Source organism: Dipodomys spectabilis, unplaced genomic scaffold (assembly GCF_019054845.1).
Source record: "Dipodomys spectabilis isolate Male_0828 unplaced genomic scaffold, ASM1905484v1 ptg000266l, whole genome shotgun sequence".
In the NCBI taxonomy this organism is placed as follows: Eukaryota; Metazoa; Chordata; class Mammalia; order Rodentia; family Heteromyidae; genus Dipodomys; species Dipodomys spectabilis.
In genome coordinates, this window is record NW_024870943.1 from 3689670 (window position 1) to 3716756 (window position 27087).

At 52.7% G+C, this 27087-nt stretch overlaps 2 protein-coding genes across 3 annotated transcripts; one reads left to right on the forward strand and one right to left on the reverse strand.

The window, feature by feature from the left end:
* Positions 1-1529: 1529 nt before the first annotated feature.
* On the reverse strand, positions 1530-5327 carry Emp3 (epithelial membrane protein 3). Its single transcript, XM_042700430.1, has 5 exons — positions 5221-5327; positions 4274-4366; positions 3947-4049; positions 2620-2760; positions 1530-1796 (listed from the first exon to the last, which is right to left on the reverse strand). Exons 2-5 carry the CDS (start codon positions 4349-4351, stop codon positions 1627-1629), a joined length of 492 nt encoding a protein of 163 aa, XP_042556364.1. The 5' UTR covers positions 4352-4366; positions 5221-5327; the 3' UTR covers positions 1530-1626.
* A 3795-nt stretch (positions 5328-9122) lies between these two features.
* On the forward strand, positions 9123-17925 carry Odad1 (outer dynein arm docking complex subunit 1). Of its 2 annotated transcripts, XM_042700470.1 has the most exons (15): positions 9123-9206; positions 9428-9520; positions 9923-10022; positions 10129-10318; positions 11012-11134; positions 11347-11460; positions 13143-13210; positions 13537-13724; positions 14203-14337; positions 14741-14823; positions 14948-15116; positions 16392-16552; positions 16634-16731; positions 17026-17104; positions 17202-17925. In XM_042700470.1, exons 2-15 carry the CDS (start codon positions 9451-9453, stop codon positions 17655-17657), a joined length of 2034 nt encoding a protein of 677 aa, XP_042556404.1. In that variant the 5' UTR covers positions 9123-9206; positions 9428-9450; the 3' UTR covers positions 17658-17925. The 2 variants fall into 2 exon arrangements, with proteins under 2 accessions (XP_042556404.1, XP_042556405.1); XM_042700471.1 differs by lacking the exon at positions 9123-9206 and having other exon boundaries at positions 9488-9579.
* Positions 17926-27087: the final 9162 nt, after the last annotated feature.

Here is a 27087-nt window from a genome sequence, read left to right on the forward strand (position 1 = left end):
TAGCCAATGAGAAGCTCCAGGCAAGCTGTCCATCAAGTGCCCCCGGGCGGGGCCTAGCCAGCAGCCATTGAAAACCGTCTGGCCCTGGCCTGCAGCCAACAGCAGCTGCTGGGCACCCGCAATCTTGGGCAAGCCAGTTGTCTCTGTAGATAAGCAACTAGTCAGACTTTCCAAAGGAAGCTGATCTTGGTATTACCCAGCTGCAGGCTGACAGATGGGGCAGCTGGTTAACTGCTGTTGGATGTGGGGGACCGTGTCTCTGCCGAAGGGGCTGGGAACCCTGAGCCTGGCAGAACGATGGCCTGGAGAAACCAGAGAGACCACCCTGACCCCGAGGCTGAGGTAGCTCAGGGTCCCAAAAACCTCAAGGTGCCTTCCCAGCCTGGATGATCACATCCTTGCTACCACCGAATCTACCTCAGTCTGGATCTCCCCACCAATCAGTGCTCTTGTGCAATATTTCTTGGTCTATCCATTTCTTCCCAATGTCCCTCTTCCAAAGGAATAAATCGTGTTTCATACATCTTCCTGAGTGCTGTGGCTGAGGGAGTTGGGAGGGGCAAGGGGAGATGGAGACCGCTGTAGTCTGAAGGAGCCTGAGTTTGTGGTTGTTGAAACACAATATGGGTCATGGGCTGGGGATCTTAGAAGGACCTGACTCAGTGAGACGAGGCTCTGGTTCTCAGAATATGGGTCTCATGTAACGGGAAGATTGGATGGCCACGTGCCGTTGCACAGATGGTCCACTGCACAACTGTACACAGCCAGGCAGTGAGTGATTGTGAAACCCAGCCTGTGCCCCACTGAGTACTAAGATTGCCCAGTCTTATTCTTGCTAAGGTGTCCTATGGGCTAGAAGCAGCCTTGGGAGTGGAAGTGGGCAGAGGGTGGGGAGGAAGGGTTGAGTTCTAGAGAGAGGCTGGTTTCCAAGAGAAAAACTTTTTTTTCCCAGAAAGAGAGCTCAAAGGATGGTAGACACACAATTTAGAACAGAAAGCTCCAGGCACCGGAGGCTCATGCCTGTCAGCCTAGCTAGTCAGGAGGCTGAGTTCTGAGGATTGATGTTCCAAGCCAGCCTGGGCAGGAAAGTCAGTGAGACTCATCTCCAATTAACCACCAAAAAACTGGAAGTGGCACTGTGGCTCAAAGTGGTATAATGCTAGCCTTGAGCAAAAATGCTCAGGGACAGTGCTCAGGCCCAAGTTCAAGCCCTATGACCGACCAAACAAAAAAGAACAGAAAGCATGCGGAATCTTAGAATGAGAGTTTAAGACCTGAGTTTAAGACCTGAGCAGATGTCCAGTGGGTTTGAGAACTCAGCCTAACAGTGTCCCAAGCTCTAGACTCAGCAAGAGGAGGCTGGCTCAGGAAGAGGAGGCTGGAGTGGAGGTTCTGGTGGCCTAGAAAGGAAGGGCTGGGGCCTGGGAAATGGGATGGCTGGAGGCTGTCTCCCTCCCTTCCCCCACCCCATCCAGGAGCATGCACAGTCCAGATCTTAAGAAGGAAGGAAGAAAGAATTGTTAGCACCCTGTGGTTAAAACACTTTTATTTTCTGGAGGAGGCTTGGGGTGGTGGTGGTGATGGGAATGGGGTGTCCGGGTGGGTGGGACTGCAAGACTGGGCAACTCATTCCCGCTTCCGCAGGTGGATGTAGACTATGCCGCTGACCAGGGCCAGGGGGAAGGCCACCCAGGCCAGGACGAAGCAGTACCCGAAGCTGCCTCCACGTGGGTGCTTGGCCAGGATCTCCTCGGCATGAATGACATAGATCAGGGCCCCGGAAAACACAGCTACACCTGTGAGAGAAACAGGGACCAGGCATCACATGATGCCTGCAAAGCAGCTACATTGCACACTTGGAGAAATAGTTTTCTAATTCACATCATTGCGGAGCTGTCCCACTACCTCACCCATAAAATGAGACCAAAACAGCCATTCACCCGTGAAACGAAATCTCTCTCTCCCTCCCCCGCTCATCTATCTCCAATTCAACACCTGAAAACTAAGTGGATCTGTGGCTTAAAGTGTGGTAGAGTGCTAGCCTTGAGCAAAAAAGTTCAGGGCCAGTGCCCAGGCCCTGAGTTTAAGCCCCACAACGGACAAAATAAATAAATAAACAAACTTAACTCCTATTCAAAAGGCTAAGATCTGAGGATCAGGGTTTGAACCCAACCAGGACAAGACAGTCCATGAGACTCTAATCTCCAATTAACCACCAAAAAGCTCAAAGTGGAGCTGTGGTTCAAGTGGTAGAGCACCAACCTTGATCAGAAAAAGCTAAGGGACAGTGTTCAAACCCTGAGTTCAAAACCCAGTATGGTCGCAAAAGAAAAAAGAAATAGCAGTTTATCAATATAAATTACGTCTAGAACTCCCTTCTGGTGAATGCATTAGCGTTTAGCTCATTCCTGGGACCCAAATTATTTACCCATTGCTGTTCCTGCAGCTTTGGCTTTTAGATGCTATACATCCTCCCATGATTCAGAGACACCAAGTCACCAAAAACTACAATTCCCATCAGTCCCCTGGGCCAGAGAGGTAATCCAGGGACAAGGGGGTGGGGGATGCTGCATTGTGCTGTGTTTTGGGCACTCTGTGGAGGGAGGGATGCTAGCTTACTTGTACAAAGCTGGCAGAGGCCAGTGGCGTAGAAGAGCCCTCCTCGTCGCATGGTGTAGAGTTGGAACATGAAGAGGATGAAGGACAGACAGCAGAGGATGAGAGAAAGCACCATGAGAACCTGCACAGCCTTCAGCCAGCCTGAGGAGGGGGAAATGGGAGCAGAAGTTCATGGTGGATCCCATCCAGCTGGTCTACTTGTTAACCCCTTCCTTCCTTCCTTCCTTCCTTCCTTCCTTCCTTCCTTCCTTCCTTCTTTTCCTCCTCCTCCCACCCCCATCCTCACCACCCCCTTACCATCACAAAAGCTCAGGTACTTCAAAACCTTGAGCCTCAGTGACTTTGCTCAATTCTAGTGATTGGTGCTTTGTATATTGTCCCTTCGTTTGTTTTCAGTCAGCTGGCCTCCAACTTGCAATCCCCCTGTCTCAGCCTCCTGATTACTAGAGTTACAAACATGTGTCACCATGCTCAGTGTGCTTCAGTGATTCTGAAGATTTTCTACATAATCAAATATGAAACACATCCACTAGGAATAGATTTTTTTCATTTTATTCTCTCGCTTATGGCTACCTCCAATTCAATGCTAAATAGAAATGGGACCAGGACACTTGCAAAAATTGGGGCTGAGGCCTCTCCCTTGCCCCCCCCCCCAACTTTCTTCCACTTAGATCTTTGGAAGGAAGCAGGCTCTGATGAGTCTGGCCCTACCAAGTCAGAACCTTAATAATGGCTTTGGTCCCGCCCACTTAGAACTGTAATGAATTGGAGTCACACCCCATTGGGAACACCAGCTTCAATCACAACTTTGGAAGCGCAGTCTTCGAATTCAGGAGGGGGTGTGGCTTTCTCCTCAGTCTAAAAACCTATGGCTTAAATTGGGTGCAGGTGCTCCGGTGTGTAATCCTAGCCACCCAGGAGACTGAGATTTAAGGATCATAGTTCCAAGCCAGCCCAGGCAGGAAAAGTCGGTGAGACTCTCACCTCCATTTAGTCATCAAAAAATTCCTAAGTGAAGCTGTAGCCCAAGTGGTAGAGCAATAGCTATTGTGGAGCACAAAAGCTCAGGGACAGCACCCAGCCCCTGGGTTCAAGTCCCAAGTCTGTCACCAAAAAAGTAAAAATAAAATAAATAACTAGTGGAAAGGGGTGGGTGGGTGGGTCTGAGCTGTTCCCTTGAGAACAGAGGCAATTGCCCCTCACGATCACACACTCAACAGCTCCCATCAGCCCCACCCACTCAATCTAGGATTAGGCAGAGGCCCTACAAAACCAGCTATACTGCAGACCACCTTTGCAGACCACCCTCCCACCGCTGAGCCCTCACCGTTCTCGCTGACGTTACTGCAGGCCCAGGTTCTGGTGTCATTATTCCAAGTGCAGTCGTACCAAAGATTCAGGGATTCCTTCCCAGGGAGTGTCCACCAGGACTGGATGGACAGACAGACAAGCAATGTTAGGAAGAGGGGGTGGGGGCTCAGGGGGACTGTAGGAAGAGTTGTGGGGGGAGTGGAGCTGGGAAGGGCAAAGACTTAGTAGGGAATGGGAAGGGCCAGAGGAAAGGCTCCTGATCTCAGGTAGAGGTGAGGAGAATCTAAACGAGAGGCTAGAGTCTGCAGGAGAGGTGGGGGCTTCAACCCCCTAGAAGGTTTACCTTGTCCAAAGTGGCCACAAACAGCAAGATGAGGATGAGGATGTGAAGTGCTGAGACCACCAGCAGGAGCAGTGACATGGCTGCGATGGAAGCCTGGGGAGGAGTTCAGGATATGGGTGATCAAGACACTAGCCTGCTGGGTACTGGGACATAATGAAGGAGGGCTGGGGCCAGGAGGAGGGCTGGGGAATGGGACCTCTGTGTCTGAGGGAGGAGGGCTGGGGTAGGGGAACCCTGTGTCTGAGGGAGGAGGCCGGAGTCTATTTTCCTCAGGGCGGGATGTTGAATGAGCTCAGCTCCTAGGTGCTGGATGAGTGGCCAGGGTCTCCTCATTTCCCTCTTTCTGGAGTCATCCTGGCCAGCTGATCGGGAGCTAGGAGCTGCCCCCAGCTGCGGGCATCCTTGACTCACCCAGCCACCCCCCCCTGGCAGGGAGGGGGGGCTGGGTGAGTCATGGGATGAGTCATCTGCCCGGCCCCCTGCCTTGGAGGACGAGGGAAACCCCAGCCCCGGGCTCCATCCACGAGGGCCGCACCCCACCCTGCCGCCTGACCGGTGCCTTCTGGACAGTTGGGAGAATGGATGGATGAAACTGGGTGGGCAAAGGAGGCCTGAGCAGAAACCCAGCAGGGAGCTTCCTGGGTCTGGAGGTGCCTTCTCCTCCCTCCCCGATCTCGGGGGTGCCAAGGAAGGCATGGATGGGCAGCTTGCCTGTGGGTGTGGGGGAGCTCCGCTGGGACCCTCTCGCTGGATCCACCCTTTCCTGTATCCCCACACTCTCAGGGTTCAGAGATCACTACTACAATTTCTAGAAGTTTTACAGGGCTGGAGTGGGGGAGCGGGCAAGAAGAGGGGATCTTTCCCAGTCTAGGGGTGTCCTTTAACTACTGCTGGACTGTGCGAGGAAAGAAAGAAATCCCAGCCCAAATAACGGATCGGAAACTTACCGAGAGCAGCAAGGGGAGAAAAGTCAAGAGTTGGAGTCTCTTCCCTCCACCAGGGCCTCCTGCCCCGCCTTTCTCCTCCTCCCTCCGGCCCCCGCCTCCTCCTCCTCCGCTGCCTTTCTCTCCCCTCCTTCTCCCTCCCGCTCCTTTCCCTTTCTCTCTCTTCTTTTGCTCCTCGGGGCTTCTTTCTCTGCTTCTCTGAATATATACTGAAGCTTTTATACACACACGCCCAGGGGAGCTCTGCAGCCAGTAGGAGGGCCCAGTAGGAGGACTGGCTGGTTCCTCATTCTCTCCGGTCCCCACCCAGTGGCCCCTAGACAGGCATCTTCTGGGGCTGCCTCCTAGGGTGGAGAAGAGAAGTTCTGGCAGACACTAAAGGCAGGAGGGTCCTCTTGGGCTGGCCCCCCCCCCCCAGACCCCCCTCCTCCCTCAATCTCTGCGTCTCCTCCTGGGGACTGGGTATCTGTTTTCCACGAAGGAGTTTGGGATAGGGGGCAGGAGGCTAGGGGGGGAAGAGGGGGGCAGAGGATGGGAGGAAAAGTGTGAAACCCCCAAAGAGGGCAGAGGTGGAGATGGAGAATGCCAGTATCACCATTTCCTGGCCAAATGATTTTGGACCATTTTCCTTGGCTTCTCTGGGCCTCAGTTTCCTAATCTGTACAGTGGGTGTAATAATGCTGGGCATATACTGTCTATGAAGAAATCAGAGTTAGCGAAGGAGCTAATGGAACCGGAGTAATCAGGGAGGGCCTCTTGGAGGGGGTGGCACCTGAGAACCAGAGCCACTTGGGTGCTGGGGAGAAGAGGATGTGCGAGACAGTTGAGAACAAGACCTTGTTGTTTGGGGAGCAGACAGAGGGCCAGTGTGGCTGGTGTTTAGGGAGCCAGAGAGAGTTCCGGAGGGGGGGGGGGGAAATCAAAGGGTGTCCTTGAAGAATATGGGAGGAGTTTGGATTTTATTCTAAGTGCCAAGGGAAGCCATGGGAGAAACCTTTTTTTTTTTTTTTAACTTTGATTTTTGTTAGTCATGGGGCTTGAACTCAGGCCTTGGGCACTGTCCCTGAGCTTTTTTTTTTTTTTTTTTTGTGCAAGGCTAGAGCTCTATCATTTTGAGCCATAGACCCACATCTGGTTTTCTGGTGGTTAAGTGGAAATAAGAGTCTCGTGGACTTTCCTGCCTGGGCTGGCTTTGAACCCTGATCCTTAGATCTCAGCCTCCTGAGCAGCTAGGATTACAGGTGTGAGACACCAGCACCCAGCTGCTTTGGGAGAATCTTAACAGCTGTATAGTACCTGGGGTTTAATGTTAACTCTCAGGATTAATTTTGAGTTAGGGTGTGTGGGAGTCAGGACTACTATCCACCAGAGTTTTCTGAAGGAAGAAGATCAGGGTTCCTGGTAATTGAGAGCTAAGGAAGTGGGTGATGAGATGTGGAATGGAGTCAGAGCTTGATTGGGGAGGATTTGTCAGCTGGGTGAGGTGGGGTGGGGGGGTCTCTGTGGAGGTGAGGGATGAACAATTCAGTGACTGGGGTCACATGGGGGGTACTTACATAGCAGTCTTCAGGGCTAGGTCAGTAAGATTGAAATCCAAGCTGTTTTGGATTCAAATCCATTAGCTGAGTGGTTTTGGACAATTTCCTAAAAACCCTGCCACACCTAAGTCTCCTCATCAGTAAAATGAGGATACTATAATTGTAAGTGCATTATATAGTGTATTTATTTATTTGTTTGTTTATTTGTGCCGGCACTGAGGCTTGAACTCAATACCAGGGTGCTGTCCTTTACCTTTATCACTCAAAGCTGGTGCTTTACTCCTTGAGCCACAGCTCCACTTCCAGGTTTTTTTTTTTTTTTTGGTGATAAATTGGAGATTGGAGTCTCATGGACTTTCCCATCCTGGCTGGCTTCCAACCGCGATCCTCAGATCTCAGCCTCCAAGTAGTTTAGGATTACAGGTGTGAGCCACTGGTACCTGGTATAGAGCATAGTTCTTCATGTAGACCTTTGTATACAGGGGATCCCTCCCCCCACCTTGGTATGTGGGCCATCCAGGCCTTTCGTAGATTCAGGGGAACCTTGATCCACTATCTCTAAAAGTTGGGGAGAAGGATACATTCTTGGATCTATTGGAATCTAAACATTTGGAATCTAAACTGAGGTCGCTGGGGAAAGGGGGGTGAGGACCAAACCTTCAATTCCTGGGAAGCCCAGAGGACTGGGATCCTGAACCCCATTCTTGGGTCTGGGGCATGGTATCACGTGATCGATTGCTGGTAGGGGGGCTGCACCCCGGCCCTGGCAAGGAGATGGAAATGAGGCTGGGAACAACAGTGTCGCCCCACCAGCACGGTCCCCCCAGCTGGATCACGGGATTTTTTTTGGGGGGGTTCCTGCGAGGGAGGGGACCCCGACTGTTGGGGGCTCCATGGAAGGGCAGTGGGGGAAAGTCAGGGACGCGAGGGCGGTAGTGGGGATCTCCCCTTCTCGGGCCTCAGAGGAATGGAGCTGAGCTGAGCGTCCGCGGGCCGCTTCCTCCCACAGGAAACCGCAGGCGTCGGGCACACCCAGCCTGCAGGGAGCGGCGCCCACCGCCCGCCCCGGGAAGCCCCACGTGGGCAGCCACAGGCCGCGGAGGGGCGTGGCTCTCAGGGAGGAGCGTGGCGGCAGAGGGCGTGGCCACGCAGGCAGCAGCGCGCGGAACAGGCCACGCCCCTCCCGCTCTCAGGGCCCTGGAGCTGTTGGCAGCCTGTTGCAGGCCGTTGGCCGCGCATGCGTGGTAGGTCTCTTCGAGGCTTTCAGGCTGCGGTGAGCGCTCTGCCTCCAATTCCCGCCTCCTTCCTAAGGAATTATCTCCTAAAAACAACAAACGGTTTTTCTAGACGTTTTCCTCCAGGCACTTTCAGTTCCTGACTTTTCTTCCCACAAACTCGCAGACCGCTGCTCACAGGACGGGCTCCCCATACGAAGCCACTCGGCCTCCTACAGACCGCCTGGAGCACCCCATAGTAGTCCGTCCCTCACTCTTGTCATTGCAGCCAGGTGCGGTCTCCAGACCCCTGGTATTGTAACCACGCCCCAGAAGAAAACCACGCCCTCTATTGTAACCACGCCCCAGAAGAAAACCACGCCCTTAAGGTACGCGCCCAACTCCCCAAAGCCCCACCCTCTGTGGTGCCCGAGCCCCTCCCCTTTCCCTTCTGGCTCCGCCTCCACCCCCCCTCTCCACAGGTCCCCTCCTCACCCCACGCCTCATCGTTTACCATACCAGAGCCCCGCCCTCACCCCATACGGGTCCCTGGCCCTTGCCCTTGCTATTCTCACCGCCACGCCCCTAACAGTGCCACAGCCCCGCCCACACAGATCCCTGGCTCCTCCCTCCTCCCGGTCCCCACGGGACCGCCCTTTACAGTACCCGAGCCCCACCCTTGCCCCGCCCACACCAATCCATCAACACCTTGGCGAGTTCCCCCCTCCTGCCACTCCCACGGCCCCGCCCCTTATAGTGCCAGAGCCCTGCCCATACGGCTCCCTGGCACCTCCCCTCTCCACGCCTAGGCCCCGTCCCTTCACGCTTCTGGCCCCGCCCTCACACTCAGCCGGCTCAGTACTCGGGTTTTCTCTTGTCCCGCCCTTTGCAGTCTCTGGCCCCTCCCCTCCAGACACTTTACTCTCTCCCCTCGCGGGCTCCGGGAGCTGTAGGTGCAGGTGTCCCACCTCCGCAGCCCCAAAGCTCCGCCCCCTGATGATCTGTCACCCCCCCTTCTCTATTTCCCTTCCAATCCCACCTTCCCAGACCGCCCCAGCCACCCCAAATCCCCGCCCCCCTCCCCAGTGTCTCCCTGTTGGGTCTCCCCGCCCTCCCCTCTGTCCCTCCCCTCGGTGCCCTGGCCCCTCCCCGGCCACTGTCTTCGTCCTCATTGGTCCCTGATTCCCTGGAAACCAGACCACAACAGTGGCGGGGAGCCCCGTGGGCCGGTCAGCAGGTAGGGCAGGGGCCTCGCAGCTGCACCCCTCACTTCCCCCCCCCCCTCCCGCCCCCGAGATACAAGAACCGGTCCAGGGCTCTGAGGTCCGAGGTGGTTCCTCCAGCCTCTGGCAGGAATCCTGTCTCAGGGAGGGCCTCTTTCTTTAAATGACCGCCCCCCGCCCCCCTTCCGGAACCTGACCCTCCCGCATCTCTAAACCCTCCCGCGTCCCGGAACAGGGGCCCCCTTCTCCTTGGCCAAGATGCCCATAGGCCTCTCCGCGCGGAGCGTGCGCTCCGAGGAGGGCAGCGACGTCTTCCTGGAAGGACTGGGTGAGGAAGCCATCCATGCTCCCTTCCACGCACGCCGGCCTTCCAGGGCCTCAGTTTCTGTACGGAGCTGGGGAGGGGAGCGCCCCGGTGGCGGGGGTGGGGTGGGGTGGATGTGTCCCGGGGTCTCCCCCCCGCAGGCCGGGGAGTGGGCGGGGACGGAGGGAGCAGGCGCCTGCCCAAGCCGTCCAGGGCGCGCCCTCTCGTGGAGGGAAACAGGAACGTGCCCTGCCTGTGCTGGAACTCACGATGGGAGAAGCAGGAGGGGGAGCCGAGCTACGATGCCGACCTGGAGGGGACCGGAGGCTGGCTGGGCACTAGCAGCACCGTGCAAAACTCGAAAGGGAAGGAAGGGGCTGGTGGCCCTGAGTCGTGAGTGAGTGTCTGGCCCGGCTTGCCCCGCAGTGGAATGGGAGCTGAGCAGACTTCAACGACAGTGCAAAGTGATGGAGGGGGAAAGGCGGGCCTACAGCAAAGAAGTCCATCAGCGCATCAACAAGCAGCTGTGAGCCTAGACTTCTGAGGGGAGAGGGCGGGGGGAAGGGCAGGTGGAGGCCAGGGCCGGGGCTTTCAGCCAGGCTGAGCTCTGCTACCTTTCCCTGCTTGGGCAGCGAGGAGATCCAACACTTGGAAGAGTTGCGGGCCAAACTGCAGGTGAAGATCAGCGTGGCTCAGAGCCAGGTGAAGCGGCTGGGTGACAGCCAGCGGCTGGAGGACATGGACCGCCTGCTAAAATGCAGGACTCAGGTGCTGGCCGAGTTGGAGGACCTGCAGGAGCAGACCAAGGCCCTGGACAAGAAGGTGGGGCGATGGAATAAACTTCCCATATCTCAGCATCCTCATCTGAAAAAAAATTGCCCCGATTTACTTCTTCAATTTTCTGGGTTCTAGTTTCTTCATTTTAGTTTTTGAGATGCTGAGGATACAACCCAGGGTCGTTGTTTATTTTGTTTTTGCCAGTCCTGGGGCTTGAACTCAGGGCCCGAACACTGTCCCTGAATCTCTCTTTGCTCAAAGGTAGCATTCTACAGCTTGGGCCACAGTGTCACTTCTGGCTTTTTCTGTGTATGTGGTAGAGGAATCGAACCCAGGGCTTCATGCATGCTAGGCAAGCACTCTACCACTAAGACACACTCCCAGCCCAATTTTTTAGTGCCAGTCCTGAGGCTTGAACTCTGAACTTTGGCCCTAAGCTTTTTCATTCAAGGCTGGTGCTCAACCACTTGAGCCATAGCTCCAGGTCTAACATTTTGTTAGTTAGCTGGGGATAAGAGACTCATAGATTTAACTTCACTGGTTTTGATCTGTGGAGTTCAGCTCTCAGCCTCTTGAGTAGCCAGGATTACAAGCATGCCTTACAGGCACCTGGCTGCCATTCTGTCTAGTGCATGCTGGACAGGCCTCTGTCACTCCACCATGTCCCTTTGTTTATCTGTGAAAAGGGGGCTGATGGTCCAGAGAGGAGCTAAGATAGATCTTTCTATTTCCTTCCAGATCCGAGAGTGGGAGGTTCACCTACTCACCCAGAGTAAAGAGGTGATGGCCCCGGGATTCATCCTGGACTATAAGGTCAAGATGCGACGCAGGATCAAAATTCTGGAAGACCAGCTGGACAGGGTGAGCTGTGGGAGGCCTCTGAGTGTGCACAGGTGTTCCGTGTGTGAACTGAGTACCGGATGTGATGGAGAACTGAGGGGAGAATGGGGTCAGAGGACTGCAGGAGTTGGGGAAAAGGAGACTGGGGTGGGGTGCTGCTAGCTCCCAGGGTCCTTAGAGTGGGAACAGGGAAGTTTCCAGCTTCCTCTTCATCTCCCCCCCCCCCCCCCCAGGTCACCTGTCACTTTGACATCCACCTGATGAAGAATGCAACCCTGCGGGAGGAGCTGGACCTGCTGCGCATCGAGAGGGCCCGCTATCTGAACATGGACCGGAAGTTGAAGAAGGTGAGCAGGAGAGCAGGGCCCTTCGGTCCTCCCCATGCCTCCTCCCCTCCATCGTGCCCCACAACTAGTGAATTGTCCAGGGCTGCAGGGCTACATAAGAAAGCATTGGGGGTCACGTTGAGTGTTGTTAGCCAGGGCAACCAATGAGTAAGGGAGGTTGCTTAGATCTGGCTGTTGGGGAATCTTAGTTACTTTCAAAGGTCACTGAAAAGCCACTCCCCATCTTTCCCCTCTCTCAGGATCCTCTGGCCTCAGCCTCCTAAATGCTGGTATTATAGGAGGGACACCACCACACCTGGCTTTTTCCATCGATCATTACTTTTTCCAGCAGTCTTAGGAATTGGACTCAGGGTGTCAAGCTTACTAGCTAAGCTTGAGAGACACTGTCGCAATTCTAAACAGTTCCCACTTCCATTCCACTCACAGTCCCAATAACATCCTTTGTGGCTAATTAGATTTTCCTGCTCCAGGCTCCAGTCCAGGACCCCAGATTGCAATCGTCCTGGCTGTGTTTGCCTGGAATGGGGCCTGGCGCTTTGTCTCTGTGACCTTGGCATTTTGGAATCACACAGAGGGTGGTTTGCAGGAAGTCCCTCTGTGTGGGCTGAACTGCTCTCCCTCCCTCTCCTGTGTGCCCAGTGTCTTTGTGAGTTTCTCAGCAGCAGGCTTCTGATGTCACTTTGCCTCTAGTGACATCAGCTTTCATCACTAAGTTGATCGTTTGGAAGCCAGGCATGGTGGTGCTAATGCAGGGAGGTTCTCCTGGGCTGTGTAACTATACCATCTCTGTCCCATCCGTTAGTGCTTCTGGCCAGAATCGTTTGCACTGTGACAGTCACAGCAGAGCAGTGACTTGTCCACCCTCTCATCTCCTTATGCAGATTTGAGTGCTGTCCATGAGCACTTGGGATTCTTATTTTATTCCAAATAAACCACTCAGTGCTGTGTTCAAATCATCCCACCTTTGGCTCTTGGGCCCACTGCTTGGGCTCAGTTGGCCCTCTGCACAGGCTTGCATTTTTATTTTCTTCTTTTGAGCACTTTGTGTCCTGGCTATTGTGGGCTTGCTCAGTTCCAGCCCTACAATTAGCCACTTCCCTAGGGACTCTTGCTTTGCTGTAGTGGGGAGTAGGTGCTGGGAAAGATCCATCCCCCTAGAACCCTTCCTGCTACTGCTGTGTCATAGCATTGGGACTTCCTCCCGAGAGACCTAGGAAACCCATGAATAGATTGAAATAGAAACCATCTTTTACTGTTGGTATTGAATTCCAATTCAGCATCGTTCTGTCTTCCTTGATCTTTTCATTCTCTCCTCCTCTTCCTCCTTTCTCTTCCTCCCCCTCCTCCTCTTCCTCTTCCTCCTCCTCCTCCTCTTCCTCTTGCTGTACTTGGGTTTGAACTTGGCCTTGAGCTTGCTAGACAGGTGCTTTACCACCCAAGCCATGCCCCTAACTTTTGCTATAGTTTGTTTTCCACACAGGGTCTTGTGCTTTTGCCCTAGCCTGCCTCACACCTCCATCCTTCTACCTCCACCTCTTTGAGTAGCTGGGATTACAGGTGTGTACTGCCACACCTGTCAGGACTTCCACTTCTAAGCAGGGAAGTGGGACCTAAAGGAAAGAGTCAGTGGGAGCCATGCGGTTGTGGGGGTGCAGTACTTACTCCGTCTTCCTCCCTGACAGGAGATCCACCTCCTCAGGCAGATGGTCAGCGCCCTCATCGTCTCCTCCACCTCGGCCTACTCCGTCAGGTAGGGCCCAAGCCACAGGCTTGGAGGACGCAAGGACAATCCTTTTCAGTATCAGAAGGAGGAAGACTCGGGACTCACATCCTGGTCTTGTGTTCTGCCATGTGCCCTCCACTCTCTTCCCACTAATGACCCAGCTCGTGAAGCAATGCCTTTTACTGTATGTGCCAATACTGGGCTTAAATTCAGAGCTCTCTGCTCTCACTTGGTTTTATCGCTCAAGGCTGGTGCTCTGCCACTCGAGCCACACTTCCACTCCCGGCGTTTGGCTGGTTAATTGGAGCTCAGGGTCCGGTGGACCCCAGCTGAGCCTCCCATCCCCGGTGCAGGGAGGAGGCTAAGACCAAGATGGGCATGCTGCGGGAGCGCGCGGAGAAGGAGGTGGCCCAGAACGAGACGGAGGCGCAGATCCTGCGGCGGCAGATCTCGCACCTGGAGCAGCTGCACCGCTTCCTCAAGCTCAAGAACAATGAGCGGCAGCCGGATCCGGACGTGGTGCAGAAGCAGGAACAGCGAGGTGAGCCCCGGACCACGTGGATACGGGTGGGTGGGAGGGCGGGGCCTTACCCAGGCCGGGAAAGGGGTGGAGCCTCGACGAGGAGGGCGGGGCATGGCAAGAGAGGGCGGAGCCTGGTTTGGAGGGCGGAGCCAGGCAGGCAGAGCCTAGTGAATGAAGGGAAGGGTGGAGGACAGAAGAGGGCGGGGCTGGCAGGTGGGGGCGGGGCCTCACCAGTGGCAGGGGAAGGGGTGGAACCTGGGAGGGGAGGGCGGAGCATGAGAGGAGAGGGTGGAGCCTGGCGTGGGGGCGGAGCCTAACAGGAAGGGAGGGTGGAGGACAGGAAAGGGCGGGGCCTGGCAACCAATGGAGTGCTGGTGGTGGAGGGAGTTGAGCTGGGCAGGGCTGCTGGGGGTGGGCAGCAGGTGCCACAGGGGAGCTGCGGGAGCGCCCCTCCCCGCTGCCCCGGCATCTGCTGCATCTCCGGCCCCTCCCCCAGCCCGGGAAGTGGCCGAAGGACTGCGGAAAACCTCCCAAGAGAAGCTGGTGCTGCGCTACGAGGACGCCCTGAATAAACTGTCGCAGCTGACTGGCGAGAGCGACCCTGATCAGCTGGTGGAGAAGTACCTGGAGAGTGAGCCGGGCAGGAAGGGGGCGGCCCCTGGGCGGGCCTGGCCGGGGGGTGGGGCCACTATTGGCCCGGGGAATCCCCGTGTCCCCGTGGTCCTCATCCCAGGCGACCCCCGTCTGCCGTCCTGGCTCCTCCCCCTCTGCCCTCCTTCCCCCTGGATCTCCATCCCCCTTCTTCACACCTGCCCCCCACCTTCCTTTCCTCTTTGTTTCTTGGGGTTCTTGGTTCCGTCTTTCCTCTCTGGGTCTCTGTGGCTTTTTTTTCTGGCCCCCCCCCCCCCCAGCTCTCTGTCCCTTCACTTGTTTCTCTGCCTGGGTCGCCGTGGGTCTTTGTGAACATCTCCTTGGCCCTTGGGGCTCTCTCACTGTCTTCCTTCTCCATTCTTGGGCCCGGCCTGTCCCTCCAGCGGAGGAACGGAACTTCGCCGAGTTTAACTTCATCAACGAGCAGAACTCGGAGCTGCAGCATCTCCAAGAAGAGATCAAGGAGGTGGGTGAGGCCTGCCATTCCCTCCACCCCCTCTGTTTGCCTCCTCCTGCCTCTGCCTCTCCCAGCAACCAGGCCCCCCTATCGGGGCCTAGCCTTCAGCTCCCCCTTGCCTAACCGCCCTTAGTTGAAGGAGGCCCTGGTCTCGGAGCGTGGCAATGTAGAAAGCCGGCAGCAACTGCAGGAGCAACAGCACACAGCCCTGCAGCAGCGGGTGGACAAGGTGCGGGCAGAATCCCTGCAGCTGGAGATGCACTTTAGGGACCTTCGGGGAATGCTTGAGAAGCTCAAGGGTGGTGAGTGACTGCTACTGACCACTTGGAGATAGTTGAGGGCTGTGTGGGCACTTGCTTCTCAGTCCATCCAGGCATCTGTGTGGCTCTCTGGAGTCCACCTGTCCATCTTTCTATCATCCATCATCCATCCATCCATTACACACCCTCCATCCATCTGTCTGTCCATGTCCATTATCCATCCATCCATCCATCTGTATGTCCATCCATTATCCATCCTTCATCCATTCATTGTCCATCTATCCATCCATATATCTATCATCCATCCATCATTCATCTATCCTCCAGCAGTCTGTCCATCATGCATCTTATCTATATTTCCAACATCATCATCCATATCACTTTTCTTCAGTATCAGGGTGGGAACTGAGTGTTTCCCACTTGTTCAACAGCCTCTCTACCCCTTGAGCTGTGCTGAAAGGCCTTACCTCTGCTCACAGGCCTGGTACATGCTGAGCTAGGACTAACTGTGTAACAGCTCCAGACTGGCTGTATTTTATCATACCTCTCAGTGTCTGAGCATTCCAGCGCACCCTTAGTTCACCATCAGTGTGCTGGTGTGTGGTACTTCGCAATGGCCATTGTTGGCCATGTGGAACTCTGAGTTTCCTGTTCAATGGGTGTTCTCCCCCCTCCCCCAACCCAGTTGTTCTGTTATAAGGACAACTGTTGTAAGAATTCTTTGAGCCAGGCCCTGGGTCACATCTGTAATCTTAGCTACTCAGGAGGCTGAGATCTGAGGATTCTGAGGATCCAGGTTCAAAGCCAGCCCAGGCAGGAAAGTCCAGTGAATCACCAGAAAACTGGAGGTGGCGCTGTGGCTCCAGTGGTAGAGTGCTCGCCTTGAGCTGGAGTGCTCAGAGACAGCACCCAGGCCCAGAGTTCAACACACACACACACACACACACACACACACACACACACACACACACTGTTATCAGCGCCCAGGCCCAGAGTTCAACACACACACACACACACACACACACACACACACACACACACATTGTTAATAGTCCCTGTTGTAGCAGGTTGCTAAGTTGGGCTGAAATCTGGCTTGGTTGTAACTGAAGTCCTTCACCAAGCTGCTGCCTGCTTCCTTTGCTCCTCCCTACCCAAGGGTCCCCCTTCCCTGGACCATGAGCCCCGAACCATGAGGTCAGTGAATGGCACCATCTGCCTAGTACAGCTCAGTCTTTGATGGATGGTGGGTGGTGAGCAGGGCTGGTATCTAGTAAGCAGGGCTGGATCCCTGACAGCAAGTTCCCTGTCTGGCCCCAGACATCCGGCTCCTCCTCATCAAGGCGCACTGCGACAGCAGCTCCATCGACGACCGCCTGGGGGTGCGGAACATGCGGGACCGGGAGCTCATCGTCTACCTGGGCATCATCGAAAAGCGCCTGGTGGACCTGCTGACTGTGCAAGCCTTCCTGGAGTCCCAGGTGCGTGGGGTGGAGGCCCGAGGCCCTAGGGCCAGGCTGGGGGGCCAGAGCCTCCACTAATGGGGCCCCCACCATCCTTAGAGCCACACCTCCTTGGCTGACGCTGCCCTCCTGGCCCTGGGCCAGAGCCAAGAGGATGTTCCAAAGAAGGCGGTGCCACTGCAGACCCCGGACAACCTGTGAGGCCCAGGGCCCCCGGGGCTGGGGGTGGGGGGAGGAAGGGAGGCTGCTCCATGGGGGGCAGGGGACACATGTGGAGAGGATGTGAGGGAGAAGATGGGGGGTGGGGTGGGACCTTGATTTTTGAGGGAGACCAGGTGGGTGCTTCCAGGCATCCAGAAGTCCGCCCTCTAGTGGCCTGTGTGAGGAGTTGGGGCTCTGGGGAGAAGGCCATACATAATACTCTCAAACTATGGCTGATGGGGGTGGCTGGCTTTTGGGGCTCACTTTGCTGCCTGGCTCTGTACCCTAAGGGAGGACCTCCCAGGCTTCGTGGCCAAAGATGACTATCCAATGAGCAGAGAGGAGTTGCTTAGCCAAGTGGTGAAGGCGGTGAGGACGGGGGCTGAAGGTGATGGGAGGTGTGGGGGTGGTGGTGAGACAAGGCCCTGGGGTGTCTTTGGGACCCTAACTGGCCCCTGCCCCCCAGGTGGAGCTGCAGGAGCAGGCGCAGGAGCAGAGCCAGCTGGCCGAGGCCGAGCGGATGGTGACCAGTGTCCCCAGCCTGTCTTTCTCCAGCAACCGGGGTTCCAACCAAGTCCCCGGCCTGGGAGGGGCCAGAAAGTCCGATGTGATCCCTGGGTCTATCCTGAGCCACAGGGCCAGCAAAGCCCGGGGCACCAGCTCCGGTGGTCATGTCACATTTGGCATTCCGGGGTCCCCCAATACCAGCGGGACCCCTGGCTCCAGTGGAGGCCATGGTACCTTCAGAGCCGGCAGCTCTAGCAGCTACCTGGGCTCCACGGGATACATGGACTCCAGCAGAGGCCAAGCAGGCACCATCACCGGGTCAGATGTGAGTGGAGGCCTGGCCTCTGCCAAAGGCCAGTCCTCCAGCATCCCGCCTAGCTCCACCACCAGCAAAGACTCACGGGAGGATGAGTAGGGAGCCCGGCTCTTTGCGGCCGTCTTGGGTCTTCTCTGAGCCTGTGCCCTGAGACCAGTGCCATCCCCACCTCCCACGCTCTCCCAGCCCCAGCCTCCTTTGCTCTGCTCCTTAGTCATCCTGTCTCGGTGTCTCCAGCCCTAAGCCCATGTCCCACCACTGGCTCTACCTCCCAGTTGCCAGGTCCCTCTCCAAGCCTTCTCCCTAGGCCTGTGTCTTGTATATCCATGTGTCTCAGCCTCCTCATTCCTCAATGCAACCTTAAGATCCCCAGCACTGAGCAGATGAGCTGTGATTGTGGAAAATAAAGGTCAGAGCTTGACATCACCCCAGCCTGGTTATGGTGTGAGAGTGAGCTTAACACAGGGTCACAGCTTTTACCTCCAGCTCAAGAAACAATTGTGACCCTTCTGTTTCCATCCATCCACTCTTGCATCCATCCATCATCTATCTACTCATCCATCCTTCCATCCGTCTAACCATCCACTCATATATTCACCCTTCCATCCATTCATCCACTTATCCATTCACCCATCCATCCATCCATCGACCTTTCTTCCATCCATCCACCCTTCCATCCATCCATCATCTATCTACTCATCCATCCTTCCATACAACCATCTATCCATCCACTCATCTATCTACCCTTCCATCCATTCATTCACTTATCCATTCACCTATCCATCCATCCTTCTTCCATCCATCTACCCACCCATCCATCCATCTGTCCATCCACTCATCCATCCATCCTTCCTTCATATATTCATATATTCTACTCATTCCATCCACCCATCCATCCATTCACTCATCCATATATCCATCCTTCCATATACCCATGTACCATTCCATCCATCGATCCATTCATCCATCTATCCATCCACCATCCATCCATCATTCCTTCCATTCATCCTTGTATTCTTCTTCCGTCCATCCTTCCATTCATCCATCCATTTTCCATCTTCTTTCCTTCCTTCCTCCCTCCCTCCCTCCCTGCCTACTTTCTTTCTTTCTTTCTTCCTTCCTTCCTTCCTTGTATCCTTCTTCCAGCCATCTATCCTTCTTTCCATCCACTAATCTGTTTTGGGACTTTCTCATTTCTGGCTCTACTATGAAGAGTGTCAGCCAGGACAAGGCTGGGCTAAGCTGCAGTAACAAATATTTCCTCCCAGAATATGTAGCATGAATGCAGCAAAGATTTCTTCTTCTTGTGTTACATCATGGGTCAGCTTGGTGCCCAGGCTTGTGGGACAGCTTCTGCCTGGACAGACAACAGTCCCTTTCACACTGGAGATATGGCAGTCACCTTCATTATCCAGAGCGGCTCCCTTCACTGCACAGGGGCCACGGCTGGGGAGGGGCTGTGACTGGAGTCACAGGTATTGAGCAGGGGGTGGGTTTTGGGACAGGGTCTAGAGCAGAGTTGTGACAGTTTGCGCAGTCCAACCTGAAAATCAGATAACCCACTTCTACCCTCCGGACTCAGCAAAAAAGAAAAAGAAAACCAAAACAGCAACAAAGGAAAAACTTCTTTTTCCATTTCCTGGAGTTCATTTTCTTTTTTTTTTTGGGGGGGGGGTCCGGTTGTAGGGCCTGAACTCTGGGCCTGGGCTCTGTCCCTCAGCTCTTCAGCTCAAGGCTAGCGCTCTACCACTTGAGCCACAGAGCCACTTCCGGTTTTTTTCTTTTTGCTTAGGTGGTGCTGAGGAATCGAACCCAGGGCCTCATGCATGCAAGGCAAGCGCTCTACTACTGAGCCACCTTCCCAGCCCCTTGTATATCATCTTTACAATAATTTTAAAAATCTTGGGTTCTAGTGAGTTCTAAGTTGGCTCAGTGGTAGCGTGCTTGCCTAGCATGCATGAAGCCTTGGGTTCCATTCCTCAATACCACATACACAGAAAAACCTGGATGTGGTGCTGTGGCTCAAGTGGTAGAGCGCTAGCCTTGAATACAGAGAGGCTCAGAAACAGTGCTCAGGCCCTGAGTTCAAGCCCCAGGACTGGCCAAAAAAAATTGATAGGTGTCAATGAAGATCAAAACTTGTTTGAATAGCCGGGTGCTGGTGGCTCACACCTGTAATCCTAGCTACTCAGGAGGCTGAGATCTGAGGATCACAGTTCAAAGCCAGCCTGGGTAGGAAAGTTCATGAGACTCTTATCTCCAATAAACCACCAGAAAACCGAAGTGGCTCTGTAGCTCAAGTGTTAGAGCACTCGCCTTCAGCTGATAAAACAAAACAAAAAAAATTGTTTGAACCTGTGTGCAGTGTCTGATGCTTGTAATCCTAGCTATTAAGGAGGCTTAAATCTGAGGATCTCAGTTCGGGGCCAGCCTGTGCAGGGAAGTCTCTGAGCCTTTCATCACCAGTGAACCACAGAAGTGGAGCTGTTGCTTAAGTGGTAGAGTGCTAGCCTACGGGCCGGGGGCGGGGGTGGGGAAGCTAAGGGATAGTGACTCAGGTCTTGAGGTCAAGGCCTAGGACTAGCAAAAAAATAAAACAAGAAAACCTCCCCCAAATCCCAACTTGTTTGAATTTCAATAAAAATAGATAGTAGATGTACGGATTTTATTTTTTTTACCAGTCCTAGAGCTTGAACTCAAGGCCTGAGCACTGTCTTTGTGCCTCTCTCTGCTCAAGGCTAGCTCTATCAGGGCTCTACCACTTGAGCCACAGCGCCACTTCTGGCTTTTTCTGTTTATGTGCTGCTGAGGAATCGAACCCAGGGCTTCAATGCATGCAAGGCAAGCACTCTACCACTGAGCCACCTTCCCAGCCACTGTACTGATGTTTTTGCGTGTGGACACCCCAGGCCCTCAGAACGGAGAGAAAGTCTATTTCAACCATTCTATCTATATTTTTCTTTTCTGTTACAACAGACAGACTATAACAGGCAGTGTCCCAGATGCCAGCAAAGGTTTCACATTGGGTAACTGATTAGGCAGATGATTTCATTTCACATTTGCCTCAACTGTCCAGGTGTTTCTTCATAGGGTATGGGGCCAAACGTTCTCATTTTTGTCTGGGGGAGAAAGTGAACATTTTGTTTGTTTTGTTGGTCATGGGGCCTGAACTCTGGGCCTGGGCGCTGTCCCTCAGCTCTTCAGCTCAAGGCTAGCACTCTACCACTTGAGCCACAGCACCATGTCTGGCTTTTTTTGCTTATGTGTCACTGAGGAATCAAACTCAGGGCCTTGTGCGTGCAAGGCAAGCGTTCTACCACTGAGCCACCTTCCCAGCCTGAAAGTGAACTTTTAATGACACTGCAGATGCTGAAGTTTACTTTCTGACGCAGGTCTCTCGGGACAACGCTGGCCCTCTGAGAGCCTTGGCACTGACACTTAGTTATGTTAATGTGTTGATGAGCAGATTCAGGTCTGAGAGGGTTGCACTGCTGCTTTGGGCTCGTGGAAATGACATCCCATAAGGCCTGAGGTGTCCCGGGACAATGTGATGGGTGAGCCTCCATGGGGAGGCCAATCCAAGCCACTCACAGTCCCCATATATAATGGTGGCCGGTCCAATCAGCTTTCGAGGAGGCTGACTTCCTGGAGGAAAAACTCTGTGTCCCTCAATCCTCAGCCTTTATGGTGAGGTAGGAAGGCCCGCCTGTGATCCCCCTGCTCTCAGCCTGTGCTTCTGAAAATTTGTTTCTCAGTTTACCTTCTATTATATACTTATATTTACATATGTTTATATTTACATATATTTACATATACATTTATATTTATATTTACATAATGATGCTTCCCTTCCCGCCTCCCCCACCCCTTTTTTATTTACTCTGTGACACAGTAGTTTGCCTCACAGCCTGTGCTGGCCTCCCGATTCCTGATCTTCTCACCTCAGCCTCGTGTTGCTGAGATTACAGGTGAGTCTGGGATTACAGGTGAGTGCTACCATGCTCAGTTTCTTTGATGTTTGTCAGTATTGGATTTTCCTTCTGCACCTGTTTGCAGTTTGAGTGTTTTTCCATCTCTTTTTTGCAACACTGTATCTCTCTCAGCCTCAGGTATTGCTCTCATCTTGCAGTCATCTTCATTTTATTTGTGAAAAGTCAAAATTTTGATACTTTTTTGGCTTTGTTATTATTAACAAATGTAATAATAACCCATGGGAACCCAATGCCTTTTTTAATCTCTAGTGTCATTCTAGTAATCTCTCCCGTTTATTCTCAGTCCAGTAATTACTGCTTATTTGCATTTGGTAGAATTTAGTGGTGTTTGATTTTTTTTTTAACACTTCCAGTTTCTGTGTTTGTTACATCCTTCTCATTTTTTTCCCTAGTCCTGGAGCTTGAATTCAGTGCCTGGGTACACTGTCCCTCAGCTTTTTTCTTTTCTTTTCTTTTCTTTTCTTTCTTTCTTTCTTTCTTCTTTTTTTTTTTCAAATTCAAGACTGACAAATCTATCACATCCAGCTTTTTGTTAGTTAATAGGAGATAAGAGTCTCACAGATATTCCTGGCCTAGCAGGCTAGAATTTTGATCCTCAAATCCTTTGATCTTAGAGCCTCAGATGATGATGATGATGATTTTTGCCAATCCTGTGGACTGAACTCAGGGCCTGGGCACTGCCCCTGAGCTTCTTTCTTTCTTTCTTTCCTTCTTTCTTTCCTTCTTTCTTCCTTTCTTTCTTTCTTTCTTTCTTTCTTTCTTTCTTTCTTTCTTTCTTTCTTTCTTTCTTTCTTTCTTTCTTTCTTTCTTTCTTTCTTTCTTTCTTTCTTTCTTCTCAAAGCTAGCACTCTACCACTTGAGCCACAGCACCACTTCGATCCTTTTCTGTGTATGTGGTACTGAGGAATCAAACCAGGACTTCATGCATGCTAGGCAAGCACTCTACCACTGAGCCACCTTGCCAGGACCAATCAGAAGCTCAGATTTTGATTGGCTGAGATTACAGGCATGAGCCACTGGCAGCTGACTGCATGGTGGGATATTTAGGAGTGATTTTTACTTCTTTCTTCTGCCTGTCTGTAGCTCCACACCACATTGTGGGAACTAGGTTTGTTTCCCTTCAATGCACAGCCAGGTTGGGAAAGGCAAAAAGTGGCTCAAGGCACATCTTTGTGTGATAGGAGACTTCCCCTCCCCTCTCTCTTTCTTTCTTTCTCTCTCTCTCTGTGGGTCCAGTCTTGGGGCCTGAACTCTTGGCCTGGGCACTGTCCCTCAGCTCTTCAGCTCAAGGCTAGCGCTCTACCACTTGAGCCACAGCACCACTTCTGACTTTTTTCTTTTTGCTTATGTGGTGCTGAGGAATCGAACCCAGGGCCTCATGCTTGCAAGGCAAGTGCTCTACCACTGAGCCACCTTCCCAGCCGCCCCCTCTTTTAAAGATCTCTGTCTTAGAAGAATTGTGACCTGTTGTCAAAAGTAGAAGTAAAAGTCTGCTCACTACATGTCTGTGCATTTTCACACCCTGTAGAAAAGGCAAGCAGTAGGAAGACATTGGCTTAGAAAGAAAATGTGAACAAATCCTCCAGCAAGAAATGCAAATCAAAGAGAGTGCACAAAGGCACAATGCCTTTGTGCCTCTGATCATAAAAACAAATAACCATTATTGAAATGAACTCCAGGAGATGCAAACAAGAGGTCTCTCCTTCTTTGTTCGTTTTTTTTTTTTTCTTTTTTTTGGAGGGCGTCCGGTTGTGGGGCCTGAACTCTGGGCCTGGGCGCTGTCCCTCAGATCTTCAGCTCAAGGCTAGTGCTCTACCACTTGAGCCACAGCGCCACTTCCGGCTTTTTTCTTTTTTCTTATGTGGAGCTGATGAATCGAACTCAGGGCTTCATGCATGCAAGGCAAGCGCTCTACCACTGAGCTACCTTCTCAGCCCCTGGTTTTGTTTTCTTTGCTGTTTGTATTGTTTTTATCTGTCTTTGGGAGGGCATCAAAGGGCATGGAAGGGGCAGGAATGGTACTCACTGGACACTATGTGGAAAATGAATGCTACAACCTGTTGGTTTGGGACTGGAGGGAAAACCTGGGAGAGAGTGAGGGAAAGGGTGGCCTTGTCCAAGAAGAAACATATTCTTTACCTAACATGTATCTAGAAACCCCACTGCATAACACCTTTATAATAACAGCATATTTTATTTATTTTTATCATTTATTTACTCATTTATTTATGTTGTCAGTATAGGGCTTGAACTCAGGGCCTGGTCACTGTCCCCAAACTCTGTCACTCAAGGCTAGCACTCTACCACTTTGCGCCACAGCGCCACTTCTGGTTTTCTGGGGATTAAGTGGAGATAAGAGTCTCACAGACTTTCCTGCCCAGGGTAGCTTTGAACTGTGGTCCTCAGATCTCAGGCTCTTCAGTAGGTAGGATTACAGGCATGAGCCACATATGCCTGGATTTTTTAAAAAAAGAAAACACATAGATCTCTCTCATCTGGACCAAATACATTCTGGATAATATATTCTCTCTCTTTTTTTTTTTTTGTCAGTTGTGGGGACTGAAATCTGGGCCTGGGCGCTGTCCCTCAGCTCTTCAGCTGTAGACCATTGCTCTACCACTTGAGCCTCAGCCCCACTTCTGGTTTTGTCTGCTTATGTGGTGCTGAGGAATCGAACCCAGGGCCTCATGCATGCAAGGCAAGCACTCTACCACTGAGCCACCTTCCCAGCACCATGGATAATATATTCTCTTGTAGGGTATTTAACCTCCTGTCATCTCTATGCCCACACTTGAGGTTTCTGTGGCATCCTAGTGATGCCACAGTGAAACACAGTGGAACCCTGGAGGTCTTCCCCTTCCCCCCACTGCCAATCATCATATGGACTACAATATGAGAATTTCACAGTATCTGGCAGGTGCTGGTGGTTCACACCTGTCATCCCAGCTACTCAGGAAGCTGAGGTGTGAGGATTGTGGTTCAAAGTCATCTCTGGGCAGGAACATCCATGAGATTCTTATTTCCAATAAACCACCAGAAAACTGGAAGTGGCGCTGTGGTTCGGAGTAGTAGAGTGCTATCCCTGAGTAAAAGAGCTCAGGGGTAGCACCCAGGCCCTGAGTTCAAGCCTCACCACTGACAAAACAAAAGCTGAAAATGGAGCCATGGCTCATATGGTAGAGCTCTGGGCTTGTGCAAAAAAGTCCAGGAACAGCCCCCTATGCCCTGAGTTCAAGCCCTAATAAGGGCACTCCCCAAAAAAGACTATATATATCTGGTCAATCATAGGGCTTGAACTCTAGGCCTGGGCACTGTCCCTGGGCTCTTCAGTATTCTAGCACTTGAGCCACAGTGCCACTTCTGGCTTTTTCTGCATATGTGGTACTGAGGAATCGAACCTGGGGCTTCATGCATGCTAGGCAAGCACTCTACCACTAAGCCACCTTCCCAGTCTATTATGTTTTTTTTTTCCCCCTGTTTTATCAGCAGCAGGAGAGGGGAGGTCATCCAATGAACACATCTGAACCTCATCATGATCATGTTTCTGCGTGACTCCATCTTGGTGCTCTTCCTCCCCTTGGAGCTTTTCCTTGGCTTCCTGGGGAACTCTTTGCTCTTCTCGTTGTTGGTGCACAGCTGCCTGCACTGGCTGGCCCTGAGGAAACCTCTGGACCTCACCCTGGCACATCTGGCGCTGCGGGCCAACGCCTTGAGCGCCATGTTCAGGCTGATCCGGGACCTCCTGCCCCTCTTGGGTGTGGGGGGGACCCGGCCCTTTTTTTGTTTCTGTCTGACCTGGGATGTAGGGCACTGCTCTATGCCTACAGTGTCACCCGCACCCTGAACATCTGTACACTGTCGTTTCTCACGGCCTTCCAGGCGGCTACCCTCCATCCCGGCCACCTCACGTGAGCCTGGCTTCAATGTAAGACTCCCTCCTTCATCTTTCCTACTTGCCTCTCCTTCTGGACCTTCAACTTGCTCCTCTATCTCCCTGTCCTCAACAGTGACCCCAGGCCAGGCAATTATTCGGGCCCTGCAGCTTCTTTCCCTTGGGCACCCTGTGAAAGCGGCCAGCTGCATTACCGCACCTCCAGGACACTCTTGTGTTTGTGATCCTGCCAGATGCCCTCTGTGTGGGCCTCATGGTGGCCGCTAGCCTCTACATGGTGACATTCCTCTACATGCATCGCCACACAACCCGGCACCTGTGCAGCCCTGCCCAGGTCTCTCTGTTGCAACGTGAGATCAAAGCCACCCACAGCGTCCTCACACTGGTAGCCTTCTTTGGAGGTGCATTTGGCTTGAACAGCTTTGTCACTTTTTACTCTTTTTATAGACCGCAGGAAGAGCCAGCCTTGGAGAAGATGAGCAGGATCCTGTCATCCTGCTATCTGGCCATCTGTCCTTTTGTCCTGATGAGGCACAGGAGAGTGATTTCCAAATTCATCGCTTCATTTTCAAAGATGAGAATTTCCTTGACCCAGAGTAGATGCCGCTGCTGATGGGTCACCCCTGAGAACTGCTGTTGGCCACATTAAAGGGGTGTATGTGAGCTTTTGGGTTTTTCACTCTGGATGAAGTAATTCATGCTGTTGTTGTTGTAGTACTTGTGTGTGTGTGTGTGTATGTGTGTGTGTGTGTGTATGCGTGTATGCTAGGGCTTGAACTCAGGGCCTGGGTGCTGTCCCTGAGCTTTTGTGCTCCAGGCTGGTGGTGCTGTACCACTTGAGCCACAGCTTCACTTGCAGCTTTTTTAGGAGTTTATTGGGGATGAGGGTCTCACAGACTTTTCTGCCCAGGCTGGCTTTGGATGGTGATCCTCACATCTCAGCCTCTGGTGCAGTTAGGATTACAGGCATGAGTCACAGGAGCCTGACTGTTTGTATAACTTTTATTCATTGCCTTTGACAAATTTCTCAAATTTCTAATATTATATGGATGAAATGGGTGGAAAAGGGACAGGATTTCATGCTCCTGATCAGGGGAAAAAACTTTCAGTTTTAGCCTCCATAGTGATGGTCATAAATAGCATTTATGTGGATGTGTTCTCATTATATGAATAATATATATATATAATATTTGGCTTTTCTTTTTTTTCTCAAGAAGAGGTGTTGGATTTAATAAAAGTTTATTTTGGCACTGATTGAATTGCCAGGTGAATCCAGTCATTTGTGTGTGTGATTTTATTTCTGGCCATGTGATCTTTTTTTCTGTTTGTGAAACAGCACTTTAACTGCCTGGAATAGAATTAGCTTGGTGAGTGATGTTAGGGAGTAAACTGAGTCAGGAAGCTGAATGGAAAGGGAAATCTCAAATTGCATTCATCAAGGAGTGTTGCTAATCACAACCCGAGGCAGTGCGACAGGATACCAGAAACTACAGGGACAGTCATAGAGAAAAAGAAGAAATTCAGAGGGGACCAGGGGTCCCAAGGCTCACCAGCACTTGGGCCTTGAGTTCCCCACAGGCAGACATGTTCATTTGAGTTCACACAGGGAAGGTTACCATGGATACATGCAAACAGAAAACATTTA

What these genes read in the sequence shown, in the direction of transcription:
- Emp3 (XM_042700430.1), bottom strand. Translation starts at nt 4,351, where the DNA reads ATGTCACTGCTCCTGCTGGTGGTCTCAGCACTTCACATCCTCATCCTC. An exon ending in TTGTGGCCACTTTGGACAAG is followed by an intron (nt 4,050 to 4,273) that starts GTAAACCTTCTA and finishes CTGTCCATCCAG; the next exon opens with TCCTGGTGGACACTCCCTGG. An exon ending in CAGTAACGTCAGCGAGAACG is followed by an intron (nt 2,761 to 3,946) that starts GTGAGGGCTCAG and finishes CCCCCTCCTCAG; the next exon opens with GCTGGCTGAAGGCTGTGCAG.
- Odad1 (XM_042700470.1), top strand. Translation starts at nt 9,451, where the DNA reads ATGCCCATAGGCCTCTCCGCGCGGAGCGTGCGCTCCGAGGAGGGCAGC. An exon ending in ACCTCGGCCTACTCCGTCAG is followed by an intron (nt 13,211 to 13,536) that starts GTAGGGCCCAAG and finishes TCCCCGGTGCAG; the next exon opens with GGAGGAGGCTAAGACCAAGA. An exon ending in GCTTGAGAAGCTCAAGGGTG is followed by an intron (nt 15,117 to 16,391) that starts GTGAGTGACTGC and finishes GTCTGGCCCCAG; the next exon opens with ACATCCGGCTCCTCCTCATC.